The sequence below is a fragment of the Peromyscus eremicus genome, chromosome 2 (assembly GCF_949786415.1).
Source record: "Peromyscus eremicus chromosome 2, PerEre_H2_v1, whole genome shotgun sequence".
In the NCBI taxonomy this organism is placed as follows: domain Eukaryota; kingdom Metazoa; phylum Chordata; class Mammalia; order Rodentia; family Cricetidae; genus Peromyscus; species Peromyscus eremicus.
This window is the reverse complement of record NC_081417.1, coordinates 23,558,829-23,580,126: the sequence shown is the minus strand read 5'-3', so window position 1 is coordinate 23,580,126 and position 21,298 is coordinate 23,558,829. Positions and strand designations below refer to the sequence as shown.

General features: G+C 40.3%; 1 protein-coding gene across 1 annotated transcript; it reads left to right on the top strand.

Annotated features, from left to right (window-relative positions):
* Positions 1-250: 250 nt before the first annotated feature.
* On the top strand, positions 251-20,849 carry E2f5 (E2F transcription factor 5). The gene is made up of 8 exons (XM_059253921.1): positions 251-460; positions 12,854-12,963; positions 13,880-14,041; positions 15,659-15,702; positions 17,552-17,616; positions 18,507-18,774; positions 20,158-20,202; positions 20,651-20,849. Exons 1-8 carry the CDS (start codon positions 251-253, stop codon positions 20,758-20,760), a joined length of 1,014 nt encoding a protein of 337 aa, XP_059109904.1. The 3' UTR covers positions 20,761-20,849.
* Positions 20,850-21,298: the final 449 nt, after the last annotated feature.

The following is a 21,298-nucleotide window of genomic DNA, read 5'->3' as shown; positions in this document are numbered from 1 at the left end:
CGCTCGCTGGACACCCCTCCGCGGAGAGTGCGTTTCTAGGCAACGCCGGGCGGCGTCACTTCCTGCCATTTAAACTCAGGCCCACCCTCGCGGCGCTCGCCCGAGTCCGCGCGCTCTGTGGTCCCGCGCGCCTTCTTCGCGGCTCCGGGCGGGCGGCTGGTGGACGCGAGGGGCGCCGAGGGCCGGGAGCGGAGTCCGCGCCCCTCGTCTGCGCTGCGGCCCCGCGGCTCCCGGCGGGCGGGCGGCGGCGATGGCGGCGGCGGAGCCCGCGAGCTCTGCTCAGCCCACGCCGCAGGCCCAGGCCCAGCCGCCGCCGCCGCCGCCTGGGGCGCCATCCTCGCAGCCGCCCGCGGCGCTCTCGGCGGGCAGCAGCCGGCACGAGAAGAGCCTGGGGCTGCTCACCACCAAGTTCGTGTCGTTGCTGCAGGAGGCGCAGGACGGCGTCCTGGATCTCAAAGCGGTGAGCGGGGGCGGAGATGGGGGGGCGAGGCCTCGGGGAGCTGGGTCCACCGCCCACACGCCGACCCGGACGCGGACAGGCGTCGGGGCCCTCCGGGAAGCGTGGAAGAGGGGGGCTGGACGCGGGGCCCCCACCGGCGGGTAGCCGCGCGGCCCTGGCCACAAAGGAGCACCCTGAGCGCGGCGGCCGAGGCCCGAGCACCCAGAAATTCGCGCTTTGCTCTGGACTCACTCAGGGTTGGTTTGGTGTTGGAAACTGATGCGTTAATGGACGGCTTTGTAGGACTTTATTACTGTTTGAAGAACTTAGTGCCAGTTCTTCTGAAGGAAAGGAAAACTTCCCACACTTCCCCGCTAAAATCATAGTTTTTAGAAGGGAAAACTCTACATCGACAGGCGATTTGTTGACTTAATTTGGAATCTTACGGGTTTCTAGATGGGAGATTTGCAGTCGCACGAAGAGTTTTGTGACTTCCAGACTAAGCGGTGGAATTGCTTAGTAAACATAATCTGGTTTTATAAGAATGTTTGCTTCGGTTCAGGTTTTTTCAAACAACGTTCACCAGAAGCTGTTCAGTCATACAGTGATTTAACCGTTCCTGGCAGGATTTGTATCCACAGCACAGAGGGGGAAAAAGAAGCATGTGATCATGTGAATTAAAAATCAGCCACTGAAGTTAAGAGCGAGCCAATACTTTAAAAAACAAAATTACTAAGGAGTCTACAATCACAGCGGATCGCCTCTGTGACTCCTTTACCTGGCTGTCCTGGGAAAACTCGTAGCACCCAGGGACTAAGTACCATGTCACCTTCCTGGCTTGAAGCCATTACCATCCTCACTTGTGTGCCCAAGGCAATGGGAATAGTGTCTGAGCTCGAGAAGCCTGCCTTCCAGAACTTTCATGTTGAGTGTCCTCCTCTTGGTGGCCCAGTGGGAGGCACTGGCTTGGTGGCATTGGGATTGCCCCCTCCCCCTCTTCCTGAGTATAGATGCCTATGAGTGTCCGTTTTTACTTGGAAATGTTATTCCTGGGACTTTTTTTTTTGCCACTTTTGAAATTACTTGTATTCTCATTCATATAGTCTCTCTCTGCCTTCCTTCTCCCTCCCCCTTCCCCTCTCTCAACCTCTTTACCTCCTTAAAAGTACTTTAATGGGCTTCTACAGTATTCAAATTGTAATGAATTCAAACGGTATGGTTTCCAATTTCACCAGGAGTAATGAGGTCAGCAGAGAAACCCCTGATGTTACAAAACATCCATTGAAATCTGCTGTTCAGAATTAAATTCAGCTGTAGCCAGTGATTGTCAATGAAAAAAAAAAAAATCAGGGAATTCCGGGGCTTTCCGAGTAAAGCTGGGGTTTGATGATTTGGTCCTGAAACATGCTCAAAACTCAGAATAAGATGAACTCTGTCTGCCCTTCCAGACTTTGTCATGTGGCTTCCTTCCCCTGTGTGGCAGCAGGCTCAGGCATCCAATAGCACAAGTTTGATATTCAAGAGTCTTATTTCGGTTATCTTGGATCTGTCCTAAAGAAAAGTTCATAGATTTCTGTACTAATAAGGGTTGATGACTTATAGAGACAAGTGTAGTATTCTATTTCCTAAGTAGAAGAACATTTTATTTATACATACACATAAATACACACATATATAAATACACATAAAGTCTTATATATGGGGGCGGGAAGAGGGGGATCTGTGATTGGTTATGTAAAATGAATAAAAAATTTCTTAATAAAAAATAAAATCTTATATATAAAACAACTTACAGTGAGGCATTCCTAGTGATGTTTCTCATAGTACATTATTATGAAATATCATTAAGATATCCTGATAATATATGTTGAAGATCGACTTATTCTGATAATAATACATTTCTATCTGAAAATTAAAAAACTCATTCATTATTTTTTTATTCTAACTCTGAAGAAAGAACATTTTTCTGTATAAGCTACTGATACAGGTTTTGCACCTAATTTTTTTAATAAAAGAATCCAATTTTGTGAAAATCACAAATATAAAAATATATTAACTTTCCCATGAAATATCCTGAGTGGCTGTAAAATAATCAGGACTGTGTAGATGGTAAGCATAATATTCTCACCCTGTTGTGAGCCTGATACACTAAATTTAGGAAAGTTCTGGGTTAGGTCTGTCGAGTGAGATTGGTCATTAGAGGGTAGACTTATTTTCTGTGCTGTACTGTCGTTTTAGTAGTCCTTAAAAATTTAAGTTTTCATGTGACTCTCTGTATCATGGATTCCTTTTTGTAAAGAAAAATACAAAATTTTACTTCTCTGGAATAAAACTAACATGGTAGGCAGTGGGCATCTGTCTAAAAAGGAGGACACTGATGGCAGAGTCTGTAGAAATAGTGTTTTATTTTTCTGTAGCTTAATAACTGAACTGTTAAAGAGTGTGGGTGTGTGTTCTGAAAATTCCTGTTCAGTATACTTTACAATATTTTATTTACCATTTTGCTGCCATCTTGAACTTTGCAAACATAATCTGGATTGTGTATGTTGTGCATTATGGTTACTTAAGTTACAATTACCTGAATGACACCTAAGTATTGGTGCCTCTTCTCTCCCAGATCCAGACACAAAAAAAGGACCTAACTGATACACACACACCCAGATGGGACATATTCAACCTCAGGCTTCAGTAGGTAACTAGAGTTTGAGGTAATTGACATAGGGAGGTATGTATGGAGCAAGGGAGGTTTCGGTACTTGCTTTAGGACAGCATCACTCCTGAGTATATGCCTGCAGAATTGAAAGTGAGGTCTGGAATAGGAGGTATTTGTAAAATCCATGTTCATGTCGGTATTACTCAAATAGTCAAAAGATGGGCAACTCAGATGGCACAGTGGGGAGTTTTTCTGTTTTAGAAAGAAATTCTGTACTGCGGAGATGATCCTTGAAGATTTTACATGAGTAAACAAACATGCTATACAATTCTTTTTTTTTTTTTTTTAATTTTTTTATTTTATGTGTATGAGTGTTTTGCCTGCATGTATGTCTGCACTACATGTGTGCCTGGAGCCTGCAGAGGCCAGAAGAGGGCATCAGACCCCTGGAATTGGAGTTACAGATGGTTGAAAGCCATCATGTGGGTCCTGGGGATTGAACCTAGGTCCTCTGGAAGAGCAGCCAGTACTCTTATTAACTGCTGATCTATCTCCCCAGACCCTATTATATGATTTTTATTTGAAGTATTTAAGAGTACTCAGATTCTTAGAAACAAGGCAGGAAAATGTCTGCCAGAAGATATGGTAATATAGAACAAAAATTGGTTAATGGGGATATAGGCTGAATTGTCAAAACTAGTGCCCTCCACCTCATTCATTAATATGGAACTACATTTGAAGGTAGTTTCTTAAAAGGAAGGCTGAGTTAAATGACACTATCAGGATGTGGCCTAAGGAAATCTCATCAGTTTCCTTGTGACAGCAAATTTGGAGACACAGAACCAGCAGGGCAGTTCACACATAAAAAGACCATGTGAGAACACAGCAAGAGGGCAAGAGATGGGAGATGAGGGAGGGCAGTGGGGCGGGGGTGTCAGTTAGGAACAGATTAACTATAATGACAGATGTCACAGTGAAATCTCTGTATGCCAGCCAAAATAATAATAGTTCTAGAAAAGGATTTTCAAACTATACAGCTGGTGGATGCAGGCACACAATCTCTAGAGATTTCCGTTTATAGATTTCAGAAGATCACTGATTTTCCTAGACCCTATCAAATACCTTTTTTCCTCCTCTTTTGATTATTCTTTAGTGACCTGTGTAAGAAAAATAGAAATAAACTTTTTTAAAAAAAAAACTTGTACAGAGTTTACTAAAAATAGCATCAGAAAAATATTCAAAGCTTATCTATTTCAAAATACATAAGTACAGTAGCAGTCAGAGTAACCAAACACAGAGGGTATGTTTAGGTGCAGTTTCTTTGAGGCAGAGCATTGATGTGGGATTGAAACACTTACTGTATAAATAAACGGGGCTGCTTCTGGAGGGGCCCTTCTGTTCTTAGAGTCAGCAGTTCTTTGGTATTTCATTTCCTTGTTGATTTATGGCCCCTCCAGACCCACTGAAAACAGGTCAGCCTCTCCCAGGAATTTTCTTTGTTGCCCTTAAGTACTCCCACTTCTTCAAAGGTTTATAGCATTTTAACAAACATCTCTAGGGCAAATGATCCTCTCTTTTTTGTGCTAGGGATTTAACTAGGGATTTGCACAAGTTACTCTTTTTTTTTTTTTTTTAAGATTTATTTATTTGCACTGCTGCTTTGCCTCATGTGTATCTATGTGCACCACCTGCATGCAGAGCCAGTGGAAGTCCAAAGAGGTGCTTGGATCCCTTGGAACTGGAGTTACTCATGCTTATGAGCCTCCATGTGGGTGCTAGGAACCAAACCCAGGTCCTCTGAAAGAGCAACAAGTGCTCTTAACAGCTAAGCCATTTCTTCAGCCCCTACAGTTTGATGTTTTAAGCACCATTTTATGAGATACTATCTGCATAGGCATAGACTTAAATATCTATGAGTTTTTTTATTTTCAGTAAGCAAATAAGTGGAAATTTAAATTTCTGCTTTTCTGCCATTTTTATCTACCCTTTATGGAACCTATACTCAAGTTTTACTTGAATTCCCTGTTCAGTACAAGCATATACTGAATTCGTATGCCCAAATTATTTAAAATCTTTTAAGTTGTATAAAATGTTTTGTCACAGTTTTGTTTCATGAATATAGGACTAATGTCAAATGCTGTCCTTATTTTTTATTCTTTAGCTTTCTGGGCTTCTCTATGAAATGAGAACACTTACTTTGCAGAGTTATTGTGAGCTTTACATTAGATAACATCTGTAAAGTCCTCAGTTACCCTATTGCTGTAGGTTAAAATCAAGCATTTTACATGTTAATTATAATGAGTTGTGTTTCAAATTAGGTAATAATTAACTTAAGGAAATGGGTTAGCATGAAATGCCATGTGTCTTAGGGTTTCTATTGCTGTGAGACATCATGACAATGACAACTCTTATAAAGAAAAGCATGTTCTTGGGTGGCTTACAGTTTAGAGGTTCAGTCCATTATCATCATGGTGGGACATGGCAGCATGTAGGCAGACATGGTGCGGGAGAGGTAGCTGAGAGTTCTACATCTTGCAGGAAGTGGTATAAGACACTAGGCAGTATCTTGAGCATGTATGAGACCTCAAAGCCTGCCTCTACAATGACACATTTCCTCCAACAAGACCTCACCTACTCCACAAGACCAAAACTCCTAATAGTGCCACTCCCTTTAGGGGCCATTTTCTTTCAAACCACCATACCATGTGTCACATCTGAAGTTTTTTTTACTCTCATTAAAATATTTTCTAGACTACCTTGGTGCATCACTTGAGAACCTTCCCCCTTAATACTTTGAGATATATTTTTCCTTTCTTCTTTATATGTCTGCGTGGTTTTGTGGGTGTCTGCCCTGTTTATACAGGTGCCTTTGGAGATCAGAAGAGGGCATTGTGAATTGCTCCACATGGGTGCTGGGTATTGAACTCAGGTCCTCCAGCACTCTTTAACAGCTGAGCCATTACTTCAGCCCTCCTCAACCTTGATTTTAGGTGGAATTTCTTTGGTTTTATATAGCTAGCGTTGCTGTTACACTGCTTTGACTTTGGATTCTGACTCCTGTCTTAATGTAAATTTCTAAATCTCTGTCACTAGAATACTGAATACTTGTATGTTAACTGTTGTGACCTGGAAGAGAATAAAGAACTTGCTTTGAAGTACAGGAAGTTATCTGAACTTGTTTTTATGTTACCTCTTTAAATGCAACATTGTGGCACTTAGATCCTGCCTCCTTGGTCCTAGTTTATAATTCATTTGGCTTGCCCACCTGGTAACAGCATCTGAAGCTTGAATACTGTTCTGCCTGTAGACATTATCTCCCATTTGTGAGTGGAAAACATCTAATACTTATCTGGGAGATAGTTTTTCCCCCCAGGGGATTTTCTTAAGGTTTGCTTATTTTTGCTATAAACTGGTTGTATGATAGTTAGATGCAACTTTTATGGATTTCTTTATAGTTCCCTTTATTGACTTTCACACTATAGAATTGCAATATTTTAAAAATAAACTTGATGCCCTATCTACTAGTCACAGTAGAAAGCTTGAGATGAGGGTGGTGATTCTAATCCCTGCCCACCTCCTTGGTATACCTGAGCAGTTCAAGGGCTGGAGAAAAATGCAGTGCTGTTGCATATAGTTGTTTGAATGAGAATGCCCTCCACAGGCTCAAAGAGTTGAACATGTGGGCCCAAGTTGGTGGCACTGTTTGGGAAGTTTAGGGGGAGTGGCCTTGCTGGAGGAAGTATATTACTGCATATGAGAGTACAAGGCCTCTGCCACTTCCAGTGGCAGATGCTCTCTACTTTGTGCTTGTGTTTCAAGATGTGAGCCCTCAGCTTTCTGTGCTGGTCAGTGTGCCTGTCTGCTACCCTGTCTTCTTGCCATGATAGATCTTATTCCTTTGGAACCATAAGACAAAATAAATTCTTCCTTAAGTTGCTTTGGTCATAGTGTTTTATCTCAGCATCAGAAAAATAACTAATATATTGAGTCTCCCTTCAAATTCATGACCACTAACTTTGAAAGTACTATCTACACTCCTCATGTGGTGATATTTTGTTTTACTTATTAATAAAATTTGCCTGAAGATCAGAGGACAGAGCCAGCCACTAGATTAAACAAAGAGGCCAGGCAGTGGTGACACACACCTTTAATCCTAGCACTTTGGAGGCAGAGATCTGTCTGGATCTCTGTGAGTTCAAAGCCACACTGGGCTACATGAGATTGATCCAGTCTAGGAGAGAAGCAGAGCCAGGCAGTGGTGGCACACACCTTTAACCTCAGTACTTGGGAGTCACATGCCTTTAACCCTAGCACGTGAGATCTCATGCCTTTGCTACCAATATTTGGGAAGCACACAAGCCATTAATCCCAGCACTAGGAAGGAAGTGAAATGGCTGGGTGGAGAAAGGTATATAAGGTGTGAGGAGACAGGAACTAAAGCCTTTTCGGCTGAGGACTCAGGCTTTCAGTCAGGATTCCTGGAGATAGGATCTCGCCTTCCATTCAGCCTGAGGATTTGGTGGTGATGAGAAGTTTCTCTAGTGGCTTGTTCCTTTGTCTGTCTGATCTTTCAGTATTTACTCCAGTATCTGGCTCCGGGTTTCTCATTAATAAGACCATTTAGGATTTGCACAACACCTTCTGTACTGTCCACTATTTTATGTCAGTATTTTTCTTTTCTCCTTCCATGCGTCTACCCCAAAGCTGATGAGAAAATCAAACATACTAGGAAGGAAACATCTGCTGTTTTGTCTACTAATGTAACAGTATTTGCACTCACCCAGTGCTGGACTTCAGTTCCTAATATGCCTTCCCGCTGGTCCTAACGGTCTCTTTAATGCTCTTCTGTGTTGTTAATTATTTATGTTTGCCAGATCATTCCTATCAGCATACTTACAGGTTGAAATAGCACTTATCTTCAAAAGAAAAAAGAAAGAGGAAGAAGAAAAAAATTCTTGAAAACCCCATAGCTCTTACAGATATGGTCTTCTGTCTGTGTTCCTCCTTATAAGCATGCCACTTCAAATACGCTGTCTATGCTAGCTTTCCTTCTGTTCCTCCAGGAGATCCCTCCTCCCCTGCCAAACTAGTTCTTTCCCAGGTGCCTGGGCATCTCTGAACCTTCTCTCACTGCAGTGCATGGCAAGTTCGGCCTCTCCTTACACTCCTTTCCTTTGGATCCCACAACTCCTGCGTTCGTGCCCCATGTGTTAGTGTCAGGTTGTTCTTCATTTCTCACACTCTTTGTTCCCTTGCTAGGTGGATCTTGTGGATTCCACTGTTCCTGAGATGTCTGTCTCCTGAGGACAATCAAATTGATGTCTAGCCCGTGCCTCCCTTCTAGCTTTGGCGTCTCCTTCATGGCCTACATTCTCATGCCCAGTGATCTCCTTTGGGATGTCACAGTCTCCAAGGTTAAGTTCCTGACTTCCATTGCTTCAAACCTGTTCCTACAGTGGTGTTCCTCACTTGCAGCTGTTCAAGTCAAAAACTCTTTTTTGAGCCAAGGAGATGACAAAGGCATTTGTTGCCAGGCCTATGGAAGAAGAACACCAGCTCTACAAAACTGTCCCGTCTTACATGCATGAGCTGTGGCACATATGCTCCACCCCCCAATAAATATAACTTTAAAAAACAAACAAAACCTTGAGTGATCCTTGGCTCCTCTCTGCCAGGAACTGCTCCTTGCAGAGCCTTCAGATTCTACTCAGACTGTCCCTGCTGATCATCACCTTCTTAGTTTACTCCATCTGTATTCCTACCTATAGTGGATTGTTGCCATTGCCTTTCTCATTGATCTCCTTTCTTCTGTTTTCTTCTCAACAAGATTCTCCTTATAGCAAACAGAGAGGACATTTTGAAACATGAAGTCACATCATCCCTGTGCTTAAAGCTGCCTGGTGGCTTTCCATGTCACTAAAATTAAAAGCTGAAACCTTGAAACCTTCACAATGACCGAGAAGGTCTGCTGTCTCTCTCCTAGTGATATCAGAACCCATAAAGTCTCACATACATGAATGCTCAAACATGAGCTGAACAAGGAGGACACCAGTGAATATTCCAGAGTGGACAAGAAAAAGCCCACTAGGATTCAGCCCTACACAAAGAACTATAGGCAACTGAGGAAAGTTGGGAATAGGAGAGTTGGTCCTCCCTAGGGAAGAGCACACCAGTTGGTTATCCAGTGCCAAGTGGTGAGCTCTGAACAGGTTATATTTAGGAATATATATACATACTGACACATACATACATACATGCAATAACAGTGAATAAAGAGGTCATGAATTTGAAGGCAAGTGGGAGGGACACATGGGAGGGTTTGGAGGGAAGAAAAGAGAAAAGGAAGGAAGAAATGTAAGTATAATCTGTCATAAAAAGACAGCTCTTATGTAGCTAGAGTTTTCCTGCCTGGCCCACAGTCAGGACAAATCTCTCTCACCCGCCAGTCCCACAGCCTCTCACACCCAACCAAGTAAACACAGAGACTTACATTGGTTACAAACTGTATGGCCGTGGCAGGCTTCTTGCTAACTGTTCTTACAGCTTAAATTAATCCATTTCTATTAATCTATACCTTGCCACATGGCTCGTGGCTTACCGGCATCTTCACATGCTGTTTCTCATCGTGGCGGCTGGCAGTGTCTCTCGCACCCAGCTTCCTGATCTCTCAATTCTCCTCTCTGTTAGTCCCACCTATACTTCCTGCCTGGCCACTGGCCAATCAGTGATTTATTTATTGACCAATCAGCAACACATTTGACATACAGACCATCCCACAGCACTTCCCCTTTTCTTTTCTTAAAAAGGAAGGTTTTAACCTTTACACAAGTGCTGTGGAATGTTCTGTATGGCAAATGTGTTGCTGATTAGTCAATAAATAAAACACTGATTGGCCATTGGCCAGGCAGGAAGTGTAGGCAGGACAAGGAGGAGAATAAAGCTGGGAAGTGGAAGGCTGAGTCAGAGAGACACTGCCAGCCGCCACCATGACAAGCCGCATGTGAAGATCCCGGTAAGCCACGAGCCATGTGGCAAGGTATAGATTTATAGAAATGGATTAATTTAAGCTGTAAGAACAGTTAGCAAGAAGCCTGCCACAGCCATACAGTTTGTAACCAATATAAGTCTCTGTTTACTTGGTCGGGTCTGAGCGGCTGTGGGTCTAGCAGTTGAGAGAGATTTGTCCTGACTGTGGGCCAGGCAGGAAAACTCTAGCTACACTCTTATGGTCTGGATCCTATGTGTACAGTGCAACACCAGATACCAGGAGCTGTTGCTATGGCTGTGAATGATGTGGTGCATGTGTACTTAGATACTGAAAACACGGAACCATGGCTGGCAGAACTCTTGGGTCACTTCTTGAGATCCTTTTCAGAAAGAAGCAAGAACATTCTTAATTTTAGAATTTTTTTTAATGGCTACTTTGCAGTAGGCTGCTGTTCTTCAGAATAAAGTCAAACTCAAGAACAGAAATTCTGTGAAGGAAAGTGAGATGGTAAAGATTCTGCTGAGTACTGTGTGACCGTGGCTAGTCCCAGTCCTGTTTAAGTTTTGATTCCCTAGAATCAAGAGTCTTCTGGAGATTAGGAGATTCTAGACATTCTGTAGAATTCAGACAGTGACAACTCAGAGTTGACGATACTAAAAAACCTGTTGCTCCCATCACTGCACATCCTGTTCTCCTGGTCTATTGTTGGAGACACGAGTCCCATTCCAGAGAGACCTGGATGTGGGGCATCCTGGTTGGGTTTTTTTTGTCACTTTGCACAGGTAGGGATACCACCTAAGAGGGAACCTCAATGGAGAAAATTCCTCCACCAGACTGGACTGTAAGCAAATCTGTAGAGCATTTTCTGGATTAATGATTAATGTAGGAGGGCCCAGACCACTGGATGGTGCCACCCTTAGGCTGGTGGTCCTGGGTTATATAAGAAAGCAGGCAGAAGCTCTGAGGATTACCTCATAAGCAGCACTCCTCCATGGTCTGTTTCAGTTCTTGCTTGACTTCCCTCAATGAGTAACTGGGATTGGGACAGATAAATCAAATGAACCCTTCCCTCCCCATTGCTTTTGGTGATAGTGTCTTATCACAACAGTAGAAACCCTAATGAAGACAGGTTGGTGAGTCAAGCAAGTAGTGCTGACTACCACTTCAAGAGCTGGTAACCATGTCTTTAGCTGTAAATCACATTTGTTAATTTAGATAATGTGCTGGAAATTGTCAGGAGGGCCATTTAACTACTTTTTCATTAGTGCCATGAATTGTGTAGTGGGACCCTACATTAATGATATAGGCTGTGGACTGGAAGTGGAACTGTTGGGTAACCTCTTTTCTGAAGTTCTTTCATAGTGGGGAACTGATCATAGGAACTACATGGTGTTCTTCATAATGTTCATTCAGTTCTTAACATGATAATATGTAGCAGGAATCTTAACAGGTCTTATTAATAAAATCAAACCTGAGGCCAGATATTGGGGTGAATGTGAAGATCAGAGAAGCAGAACAAGCCACAGCTACCTCACCTTGCCAGTTCCTCAGCTGATCCTGTTTCCTCAGACTGGAAACCTCTGTGTCCTCATCCGAATGGATCTCAGCTGAACTGCTGCTAGAAGCCTAAAAGCTTAACCAGCCAAATGCTTCTAGTTTCTGGTCCTCACGCCTTATATATCTTTCTGCTTTCTGCCATCACTCCCTGGGATTAAAGGCGTGTGTCACCATGCCTGGCTGTTTCCAATGTGGCCTTGAACTCAGAGATCCAGAGGGATTTCTGCCTCTGGAGTGCTAGGATTAAAGGTGTGAGTGCCACCATTTTCTAGCCTCTGTATCTAGTGGTTGTCCTGTTCTCTGACCCCAGATAAGTTTATTAGGGTGCACAATATTTTGGGGAACACAATACCACCACATTTCCCCTTTTTTCATCTAAAATTAAAGCTTATAACTAATACAAGAAAAATTATATCCAATAAGTATATACAATATACACAGTCAAGATTACATTAAGATGTCTAGTCCATTATTCAGACAAAAACTCCATTAATATATTAACAATGTCCAGTCCAGTAACATTTGATAAACTCAGACAAAAAATTTTCATTACTTATCCTATATAAAACAAGTAGTTCCTTTTTTAAAAGTAGATTCAAAAATTGACCTTTTTATCTTATCATATTCAATAATATTTGTGTTACTCTTACCTTCTAGGAAAGAAACCACCATGCTTTTTAAAAATCATTGCTAGAATCACCACTGTGTTAGAGATTTTTATTTCTTGTTGATTAATACTGTTGGGTGGGATAATTCATCCATGCAATAAAGCTTTAAAAATGCAGATCATTATTAAACAGATTTATAATTTGTGCATATAATTCTAACTACCCTTATTCCTTAATTGCCAAAAGGTCCAGATACATAGAGTAAGGCTGTCTTTTGATGAGAAATAGGAAGTGACAGATTAACAATTAGTAGTTCCTCCTCAGCTTAGTCTGTAAGGTGACAGAAATTACTACTGTGTTTTATTTTGGGGGCCATATGTTGTGTCCATATTTTTTTCTTCTCTCCAGCATCTGCTAGTGTTTAGATGGGATAATTTCTCTGGTATTTGCAAAGTCTGGGAAATGCTTCAAATATATCTAGCTAATGTTCTCAAGATACTGAGTGGGTCAAATTTGGGATTGGACTCTCGTGTTTTGACCTTGATAGTCAACTCTCTCTCTGACTTTAAAATATACACTGTGCTTTCTGTTCTCTTTGTCCTAAACAGGCTGCAGATACTTTGGCTGTGAGGCAAAAGCGAAGAATTTATGATATCACCAATGTCTTAGAAGGAATTGATCTAATTGAAAAAAAATCAAAGAACAGTATCCAGTGGAAGTAAGTCACACAAACCCTACCCAATACTAGACAGATATCGAGCTTTAAACCTTTCTTTAAATGCTCAGTTTTAGCTGGCCAATCACACCAAACTTCTCTTCCCCCGGACAGGCTCCCTGGGCTTGCCTATCTGTTCATTATGTGTTGGATATTTTCCTTGCTCTCTCCACTCTTTCATGTATTAGCTAGGACATGATTGTGTGCTTCTGACAAATATGTTCTGTTTTTAGAGTACTTCCTTCAGTCTTAGTTTTTTGTTTTGTTAGAATTCTATCCCAAACCAGATGTTTACAAGTTAGCTTTACCAGCACCTCAGGGTACACCAGGAGACTTAAATATAACTGTTTAGCTTTTATGTGATTTTGGCACCTTGGTCACTAGCTTGGCCTTCCAAGTGATAAAAGCCACTCTAGCACATACTAAGCATTTCTAAAACATGGTTCTTTTCATCAAATTTTTTTGTTGTTGTTATTTGAAAGGTGTTTTTTTGTTGGTGGTGGTGGTGGGTTTTTTTTTTTGTCTTCTTTAATTTTTTGTTTTGTTTTGTTTTTACTTTTTATGTGCATTGGTATTTTGCCTGTATGTATGTCTGTGTGAGGATGCTAGATTCCTTGGAACTGGAGTTACAGACAGTTGTAAGCTGCCATGTAGGTGCTGGGAATTGAATCTCGGGTCCTCTGAAAGAGCAGCCAGTGCTCTTAAGTACTGAGTCATCTCTACAGCCCCTGTCAGTAAATTTTCCAAGCAAGTATGTATAGAGCTTTGATGTTTAAGTTTTGTAAGGATTTTAATGTGTGGTTTTCAGAAGAGTGTAAACTCATCTTGATTAATGTATAAGTCTATTTTATTACTATAAAAATTAAATGATATTAAATGGGTGTCTGAACCTGTGGGTATTTATTCTCATGCTTTTAAGGGGTGTAGGTGCTGGCTGTAATACTAAAGAAGTTATAGATAGATTAAGATTTCTTAAAGCTGAAATTGAAGATCTAGAACTGAAGGAAAGAGAACTCGACCAGCAGAAATTGTGGCTACAGCAAAGCATCAAAAATGTGATGGAAGACTCCATTAATAACAAATATCCTTCTGAGTAAGTTATATACATAGCTGCAGAATGTATACATGCAGTGCTTTGTTAGTCTCAAGTCAGTTACCTGATGCTTATGCAGTTAAGTTTTACAAATGAACATAATATTTTATAATTTTCTAATAACTTAGACTGGTATTTTAAAAATACTATCATTTTAAGTTGTATTATTAACATTCTCGTGTTGTAGTGAGGGGGAAAGATATATGTTCCTTCAGCATACTGACTAACAGGATGCAGCATTGTAGCTTAGTATGAGGGTCTGAATATTATTGCTAAGTATGTAAGGGTGCTTTAAATAATTATGTCCAGTTGTAGGGCAATCAAAACCTATCAGCTTTCAGTTTTGAAAAAATAATTTGAGTTTAAAGGACTATCAAAAGTTTATAGTCCTTGATATTAGTATTATAGTCCTGCCTAATATTAACCCAAGAATGGTTTCTCCTACTACATAGAGGGATATTAATAATGCAGGCCATGTGTTCCTTACACATCACTGTCTATGCTTAGAAACCTTGGAGATTTCTTTTGTATTTGTTTACCTGTACTTTTACAGAAACTTCGCAGTTTTTCCCCACCTCACAGAAATATTTGAGTAATGTATACAATGCATTCATCATGTTGTCTTACTTGTTACTTTTGTGTGGGGGTCAGAGCTCCATAATCATGTGAGAACAATGGGAATTTTCAAGCTGTGTCCTGTGGAACCTGAAGATTCAGAAACCAGTGAAGTGATCTAGAGTTTGTTGTCCTGCTTTATATAGCTTTACAAGATTTTGGCCATTTACAACTCTCTTAAACCATGACTGTACATATGCTGTATACCTTACATAGTTGTGATATTTTGGTGTGTCAAAAAATATTTCTGTCTGGGAAATGACTGCCCTGGATTTAGCTAATTGTTAGAAGTGGCAAGGGCTCAGCCAGGAACGGAGTTGTACCATACCACCTCCATCTGGCCCACACATCCAGGAGGCAATATTCCTCTGACTTCCTCATCCCAGGGCCAGGAAAAGGCAACCTGGGATCCTATAGAAAAGAGTTGGTCAAAATTATTCAGACTAACCAATTCTGAAGTGTTTTCCCTTCCCTGCCTTGCTTTTTATATTAAGACTCAAATAAAGATTCTGGACTAGTGCTTTGTCCTGCCTTCTAAACACACTGTTCTATTTTATGTGGCCTGTGACACTTTAGTCTCTAAGAGCTATAAGTGTAATATATTTTGTTTTCCAGAGCTTCCTCTCTTTCTTTCTATTGTCATGCAATGCATTAAAGATAAACAGTTACCCAAGAAGATTTAACCTGTATGGCTGCTCTCCACTCACAGTGATAATGCTCTTTCCCATCCATTCTGTATGCACACACATCTCTAGTATATGTACCATTTTCCATCATACCCCAAAAGTCCTCAGATGTCACAAATCAGAACAGCTGCTTATTAGAGCAAAACATAGAAACTCTGCCTACAGACCTTTGGCTTTGTCTTTCTAAAGACTTGCACTTTTGTCTGACCAAGTGGCAGCACCTTCACTCATTTGATTTCAATTTGATTAACTTAAGTGTGCAGGCCTTGATATAAATGTTGTTCCTTAACTCTTATGACAGTACGTTTTCCTATGTAACTCACGAAGACATCTGCAATTGCTTTAATGGTGAGTACTGTCAGCCTTTTTTACATTTTTCCATTTATTTGTTTATCTGTTAATTTGGTTTTTCAAGACAGGGTTTCTCTGTGTAGACCTGGCTGTCCTCTAATTTAGAGATCCACCTGCCTCTACCTCCCAAGTGCTGGGATTTAAAGGCATGAGCCATCACATTCTTCCTCTCAGCAACCTGTTGACTGTAGTTTCTCACAATTCTCCATACACACTCAGCCTGACAGTATTTTTAGGAGTTGTGAATATTTTTGTCTTTCTCAGTAGTGGAGTGTTGATAGGCTCCTTACATTTCTGTTTTCATGGCAGTAACCTTTTTCACAGCTTTTACTTTATGTGTGTTAGGGCACAGGAGCCAAGGGAAGAGGAACTTAAGTCAGCAGGATTTAGCAGCCTTTTCAAAGTCACAGGAGCATTGGAACTTGAAACATAAGCATTGTTTCATGCAACTGTATACAGCAGGTACTAGTCACAGGTGGAACGCAGAGAACTCTTGAGGAAAGTTAGGTAAATCTGTTTTATAACCAGGAATCTTATTCCTAATCCTGTTCCAGCTTCTGCTTCCCATGTTTAAAGCTTGAAATGACAATATGATATATTAGCTAAAGTGGATGAGACTATTTCCAAAATTATAAACTAAAATTCTGTGCATATTTGTATTATGCATGTTTACTAAAAGGATAGCATGTGTATTGCCCACACAGAGTAATCAGTTTGTCAAATTCTTTTTTAATGCAAACTGAATTTCCATGTAAAGACTGTTGAAAATACATATAACTTTATGGTCCTATTTTGCCAGCATAGTTCTTATACATTCTAGTGAAGTTTAGGGAGAGCTTTATTAACCTGAATTACATAAAAGTTCTGTTGCAAAATAGGCTTCAAAAATAAATTTGCCGCCGGGCGGTGGTGGCGCACGCCTTTAATCCCAGCACTCGGGAGGCAGAGCCGGGCGGATCTCTGTGAGTTCGAGGCCAGCCTGGGCTACCAAGTGAGTTCCAGGAAAGGCGCAAAGCTACACAGAGAAACCCTGTCTCGAAAAACCAAAAAAAAACAAACAAACAAAAAATAAATTTGCCTAAGGATAACCAGTTACTCTATTATACTTAGCTTCTAGTGTCCTGTTGTTTTAATGGTTTGACTGGTCTAAGTAACCAATATTTATATGAGGCTAAAGGGTTGCACAGTCTGACTTTACAGAACACAAGTAAAAGAAAAGTTAAGGACCTGAATTGTTCAGTGAGAGTAGCAGCCAACCCTGAGAATGCTTGAGACTTATAAAAGCTACTTATAACATGTATGCCCTGTCCTTATTTAATATCCAGGGCACAGCCATGTTGTTATGGCCTTCATTTTATTGACACTGACGTCATCTGGCCTAGGGTTTTTTTTTTTGTTTTTAAGACAGGGTATCAGGTTGGCCTCAATCTCACTATATAGCTAAGGATGACCTTCTGATCCCTCCTGCCTCTTCCTCTTTGGTGCTGGGATTATAGGCATGTGCCATCACCCCTGATTTTTGCAGTGTTGGGGATAGAACCCGGGCCTTTTTTATAGGCTGGCACTCTACCAACTCAGCTACACCTCTAGCCTCTGTTTATTTAACTTCTGAGATAGATTCTCAATTAGCCAATGCTGGCCTAGAACTCACTTTGTAGCAAAGAAATTCTTAATTTTCCTGCCTTCACTTCCCAAGTGCTAGGATTAAAACCATGTACCACCACACCTGGAAGCCTGTGACTAAATCTACACTTTTGATTCTATACTTTTGTCTCATTCTTACCTTGTCTTTTATGATCTATAGCATTCTACAGTTGTTAAGTATTTATTAATTTTATTTTACCAGGTGATACACTATTGGCCATTCAGGCACCTTCTGGCACACAGCTTGAAGTACCTATTCCAGAAATGGTATGTAGGATAGCTTTTATACAAGTGAAGAAATAGATCTACTGTCTCAAGAGAAACAAATGTATTTTCTTGAACTAAACAAGAACAAACAGTGTGTGGACACTTTTCAGTTATTGGTATTTATATATCTGAAAGCACTGATATCTAAATGTGGGTATCTTCAATACTTTGGTAAAAGTAGCTGAATGAATCTGTACTTCCCTTCTCCCCTGTTCTCAAAGCATTTAGGAATTTATATAACTATTTTAAAGCTTTACGAAATAAATTACCTTTTGGAAAAGGAAGAATTTTGTTATCTATGTAGGAAGTCAAGTCAATTGTCTTGGAAAAGTTTTGGTTTGTGCAATCTGTAAATTCAAATAGGATGTAGATGACCACAGTCGTGGTAGCTTACTCCAGAGATTGGAGTTCATGCATGTGGCCACTTTGTACATTACTGAGCACAACCAGGTAACATTACAGATAGTAAAATGGATGGTGGTGTATGCATGTAGTAATCATCCCAGCATGTGAGAGACCGTTTGGAAACCAACCTGGACTACATAGTAAAAGTCTGTCCAGTGAAGATGAAAGTGAGGGACGGGAAAGAAGTGGAAGGGAAGGGAAAGAAAACAAAGGGAACATCAGGGACAAGGAAAGAGGAAAGGACAGGGCAGATTGATTATTTAGAATTTTATAACTGATAGCCATTTTAACAAAGTTCCTCTTAGGGGCAAGTGGCTTACAGACCTCAGAATTCTATTCTACTTGGTCTTTTCTCCTGTGTTGTAACCCAGTGACTTTTTCATGTGAGTTTAGTTGTTAGATTCTAATGACTTTGCCTTTGTCTTAATGTGTCAAGTTAGCTAGCAGTGATAATACTTATTTGTTTATGCCCAATAACTTCAAAGGGTCAGAATGGACAAAAGAAATACCAGATAAATTTAAAGAGTCACTCAGGACCTATCCATGTGCTGCTTATAAATAAAGAGTCCAGTTCATCTAAGCCGGTGGTTTTTCCTGTCCCCCCACCTGATGACCTCACACAGCCTTCCTCCCAGTCCTCAACATCAATGACTCCACAGAAATCCACCATGGCTGCTCAGAACCTGCCTGAGCAGCAAGTTTCTGAAAGAAGCCAGAGTTTCCAGCAGACACCAGCTACAGAAATATCTTCAGGTTGGTAGAAAGTCTTTGATCTAAAAATTTCAGGTGACTACCTCAAACAGATCAGAGAGCTTTAGATAAAAGGCAAAATAAGCTTATTCAATGTTTTAATTTAGTATCCTCTATATTCTATATACCTGTTACTAGAATAGGTATTACAAAGGAAGATTTTAAAGCAAATTCTGTCTTTATGTTTTTCTAGACATAGTACATATATGGGTATGCATATGTATATGAATTTTGAGGGAAAGAACCTATAAGGAATACTTAACCACTTTTACTGAAAACTATTTACACACTGGCTCAGGAGTAATTGAACAGTGTGTCACAATCAACAGTTTTGTACGTACTCCCACCACAGGCAATTTCAAGCTACCACCCAAATCACTCAACTATTACTAATATTAGCCAGGATGTCATATGAAATCCCTATTTGTATGCATGAATGTGTATATGCACATTACAGGAGTATCTATCTAATCAGTTACAATGTTTAGACTATATAGAACTTTTGTTTCTAAGCAAATACAGAAGTCACTGCAGATATAAAAAGCTGTATTATATAATTTGTATTGTTTGCTAATGGGATATATCTCATTGCATCTACTGAAATTTCATAATCAGTAACAGTGAAGCTAGATTTTAATTGGACATAGGTTAGTTTTTAGCTTTGTGTCACATATGCCTTGCTTCTTCCTATAAGTTTATACACTATAGCTGAAGAGATGCACAAGTATAGTCTTTAAAAAAGTACTAATTCCAATTTAATTGGGATACACGAGGTAAACAAACTGTATATGCTTTAGCTTAAACCTAATTGGTACCTTGGCTTCCAAAGAGCATTTTAAAAAATAGTAATTGATTCCTTTCTGTGTACCATTTGGGAAAGTGAGAGAAGTTACTTGGGGCCACATTACAGGTTTGGAGTAGCAGATGAAAATGTTAGCTAATAAACCAGCTAAGATTTGTACAAGGGAAAATAGAAGTTAGCTGTGCAGTGGTGAGCTTGAGGGTAGGGTGACTTGGAAACAATGTGCTTCTGGGAAGCAGAGGATAGCTTTTCAGAAGCTTCAGAGATTGAAGATGAGATGTTTGCAGTTGCCACAGCAGAGACAATGTAAGACTAGAATAGGGTCCCACCAGGGAGATAGGAAAGAGAAGTAATGAGCAGATAGGAGAAATACTGTTTAGGTAAAGCAGGTACATTTTGATGTATAAGATATGGAGAAATGAACAGGAGAAATGAAGTGTTGTTGAGTAGAATGATATCACACTTGTGACAGATTCAGTTTTAGAAGAATGGGGAGTCTTTAACTTAATTCTGCCAATCAAACTAGTGATGTGACTACCACTATTGAAATGTAATTGCCTCTATCACATTTGTGTTTTCAACAGGATCTATTAGTGGAGACATCATTGATGAACTGATGTCTTCTGATGGTAAGTAGTTGAAGATTTTACTACTGGATATATATCACTATCCTAGAGTGTAAAAGCCATGTGACTCAAGATTAAACTAGGCATCTTTTAGAATTTTTATTTACTTGCATTTTTAGGGAAAGACCCCAAAAGGAATACTTACCACTTTCATTGAAAACTGTTCACATACTGGCCTAGGAGTAGTTGAATAGTATGTCACAATGAAGTTTTCTACATATTCCATCACAGGCAATTTCAAGCTGCCCACCTGAATCACTTTGAACTATTACTAACATTAGCCAGGGTGTCATATGAAATAATTATTAAAAAAATCATCTGTAGTATGCTAATTAATAATTTTGCTGGGCTTTTGTGTAAGTTTGGATTCAGAATTGTGAGAAATTTTATGCTAATCATCATAACGCCTGTGGAAACCAACTGTAACAATGAATCTGTTTTTCCTTTGCAGTCTTTCCTCTCTTACGGCTTTCTCCTACCCCAGCAGATGACTACAATTTTAATTTAGATGATAATGAAGGAGTTTGTGATTTGTTTGATGTTCAGATACTAAATTATTAGATTCCATGGAAACTTGGGACTGTTATCTACCTCTAACTGTAACATTGTAGAATTCTTAATAACCTAAGTATTTAAAATTATGAATGTAACACCGTTTTAGTTCGCTGATTCTGAAATGTTCTTCCCTAACATTTTATTTTTTACTTCACAAAACTTGAAAGGGCTCTGACTGCTTTTGGGGGGGGGAGGTGATTATTAACTGTCTACCAGCATGCCCCTCCCGTGATTATATTCAGTTTCTTTCAATGCTGAATTCTGCTGTAGCTTCCTCTGCTGAGGAAAGTTAAAGCAGGCTTCAGGTCATCACGACAAAAGATTGCCCAGAAGATCACTTACTTGTCTTTATGTTTTTACTGCCACAAAGTTCTATCTATGTGTCCTTCAGACATTCACTGCCACATAGAGAGTGAAGGACATCACTGTTGCGTGAACAGACTTTGTGAAGTGCCTTCTGTTTTAGCACTTTAAGTCTTATCAGTTTGCTGACTTCTGACATTCCACTTTCCTAGAGTATAGGAAAGATCTGTTATGTAGTTGT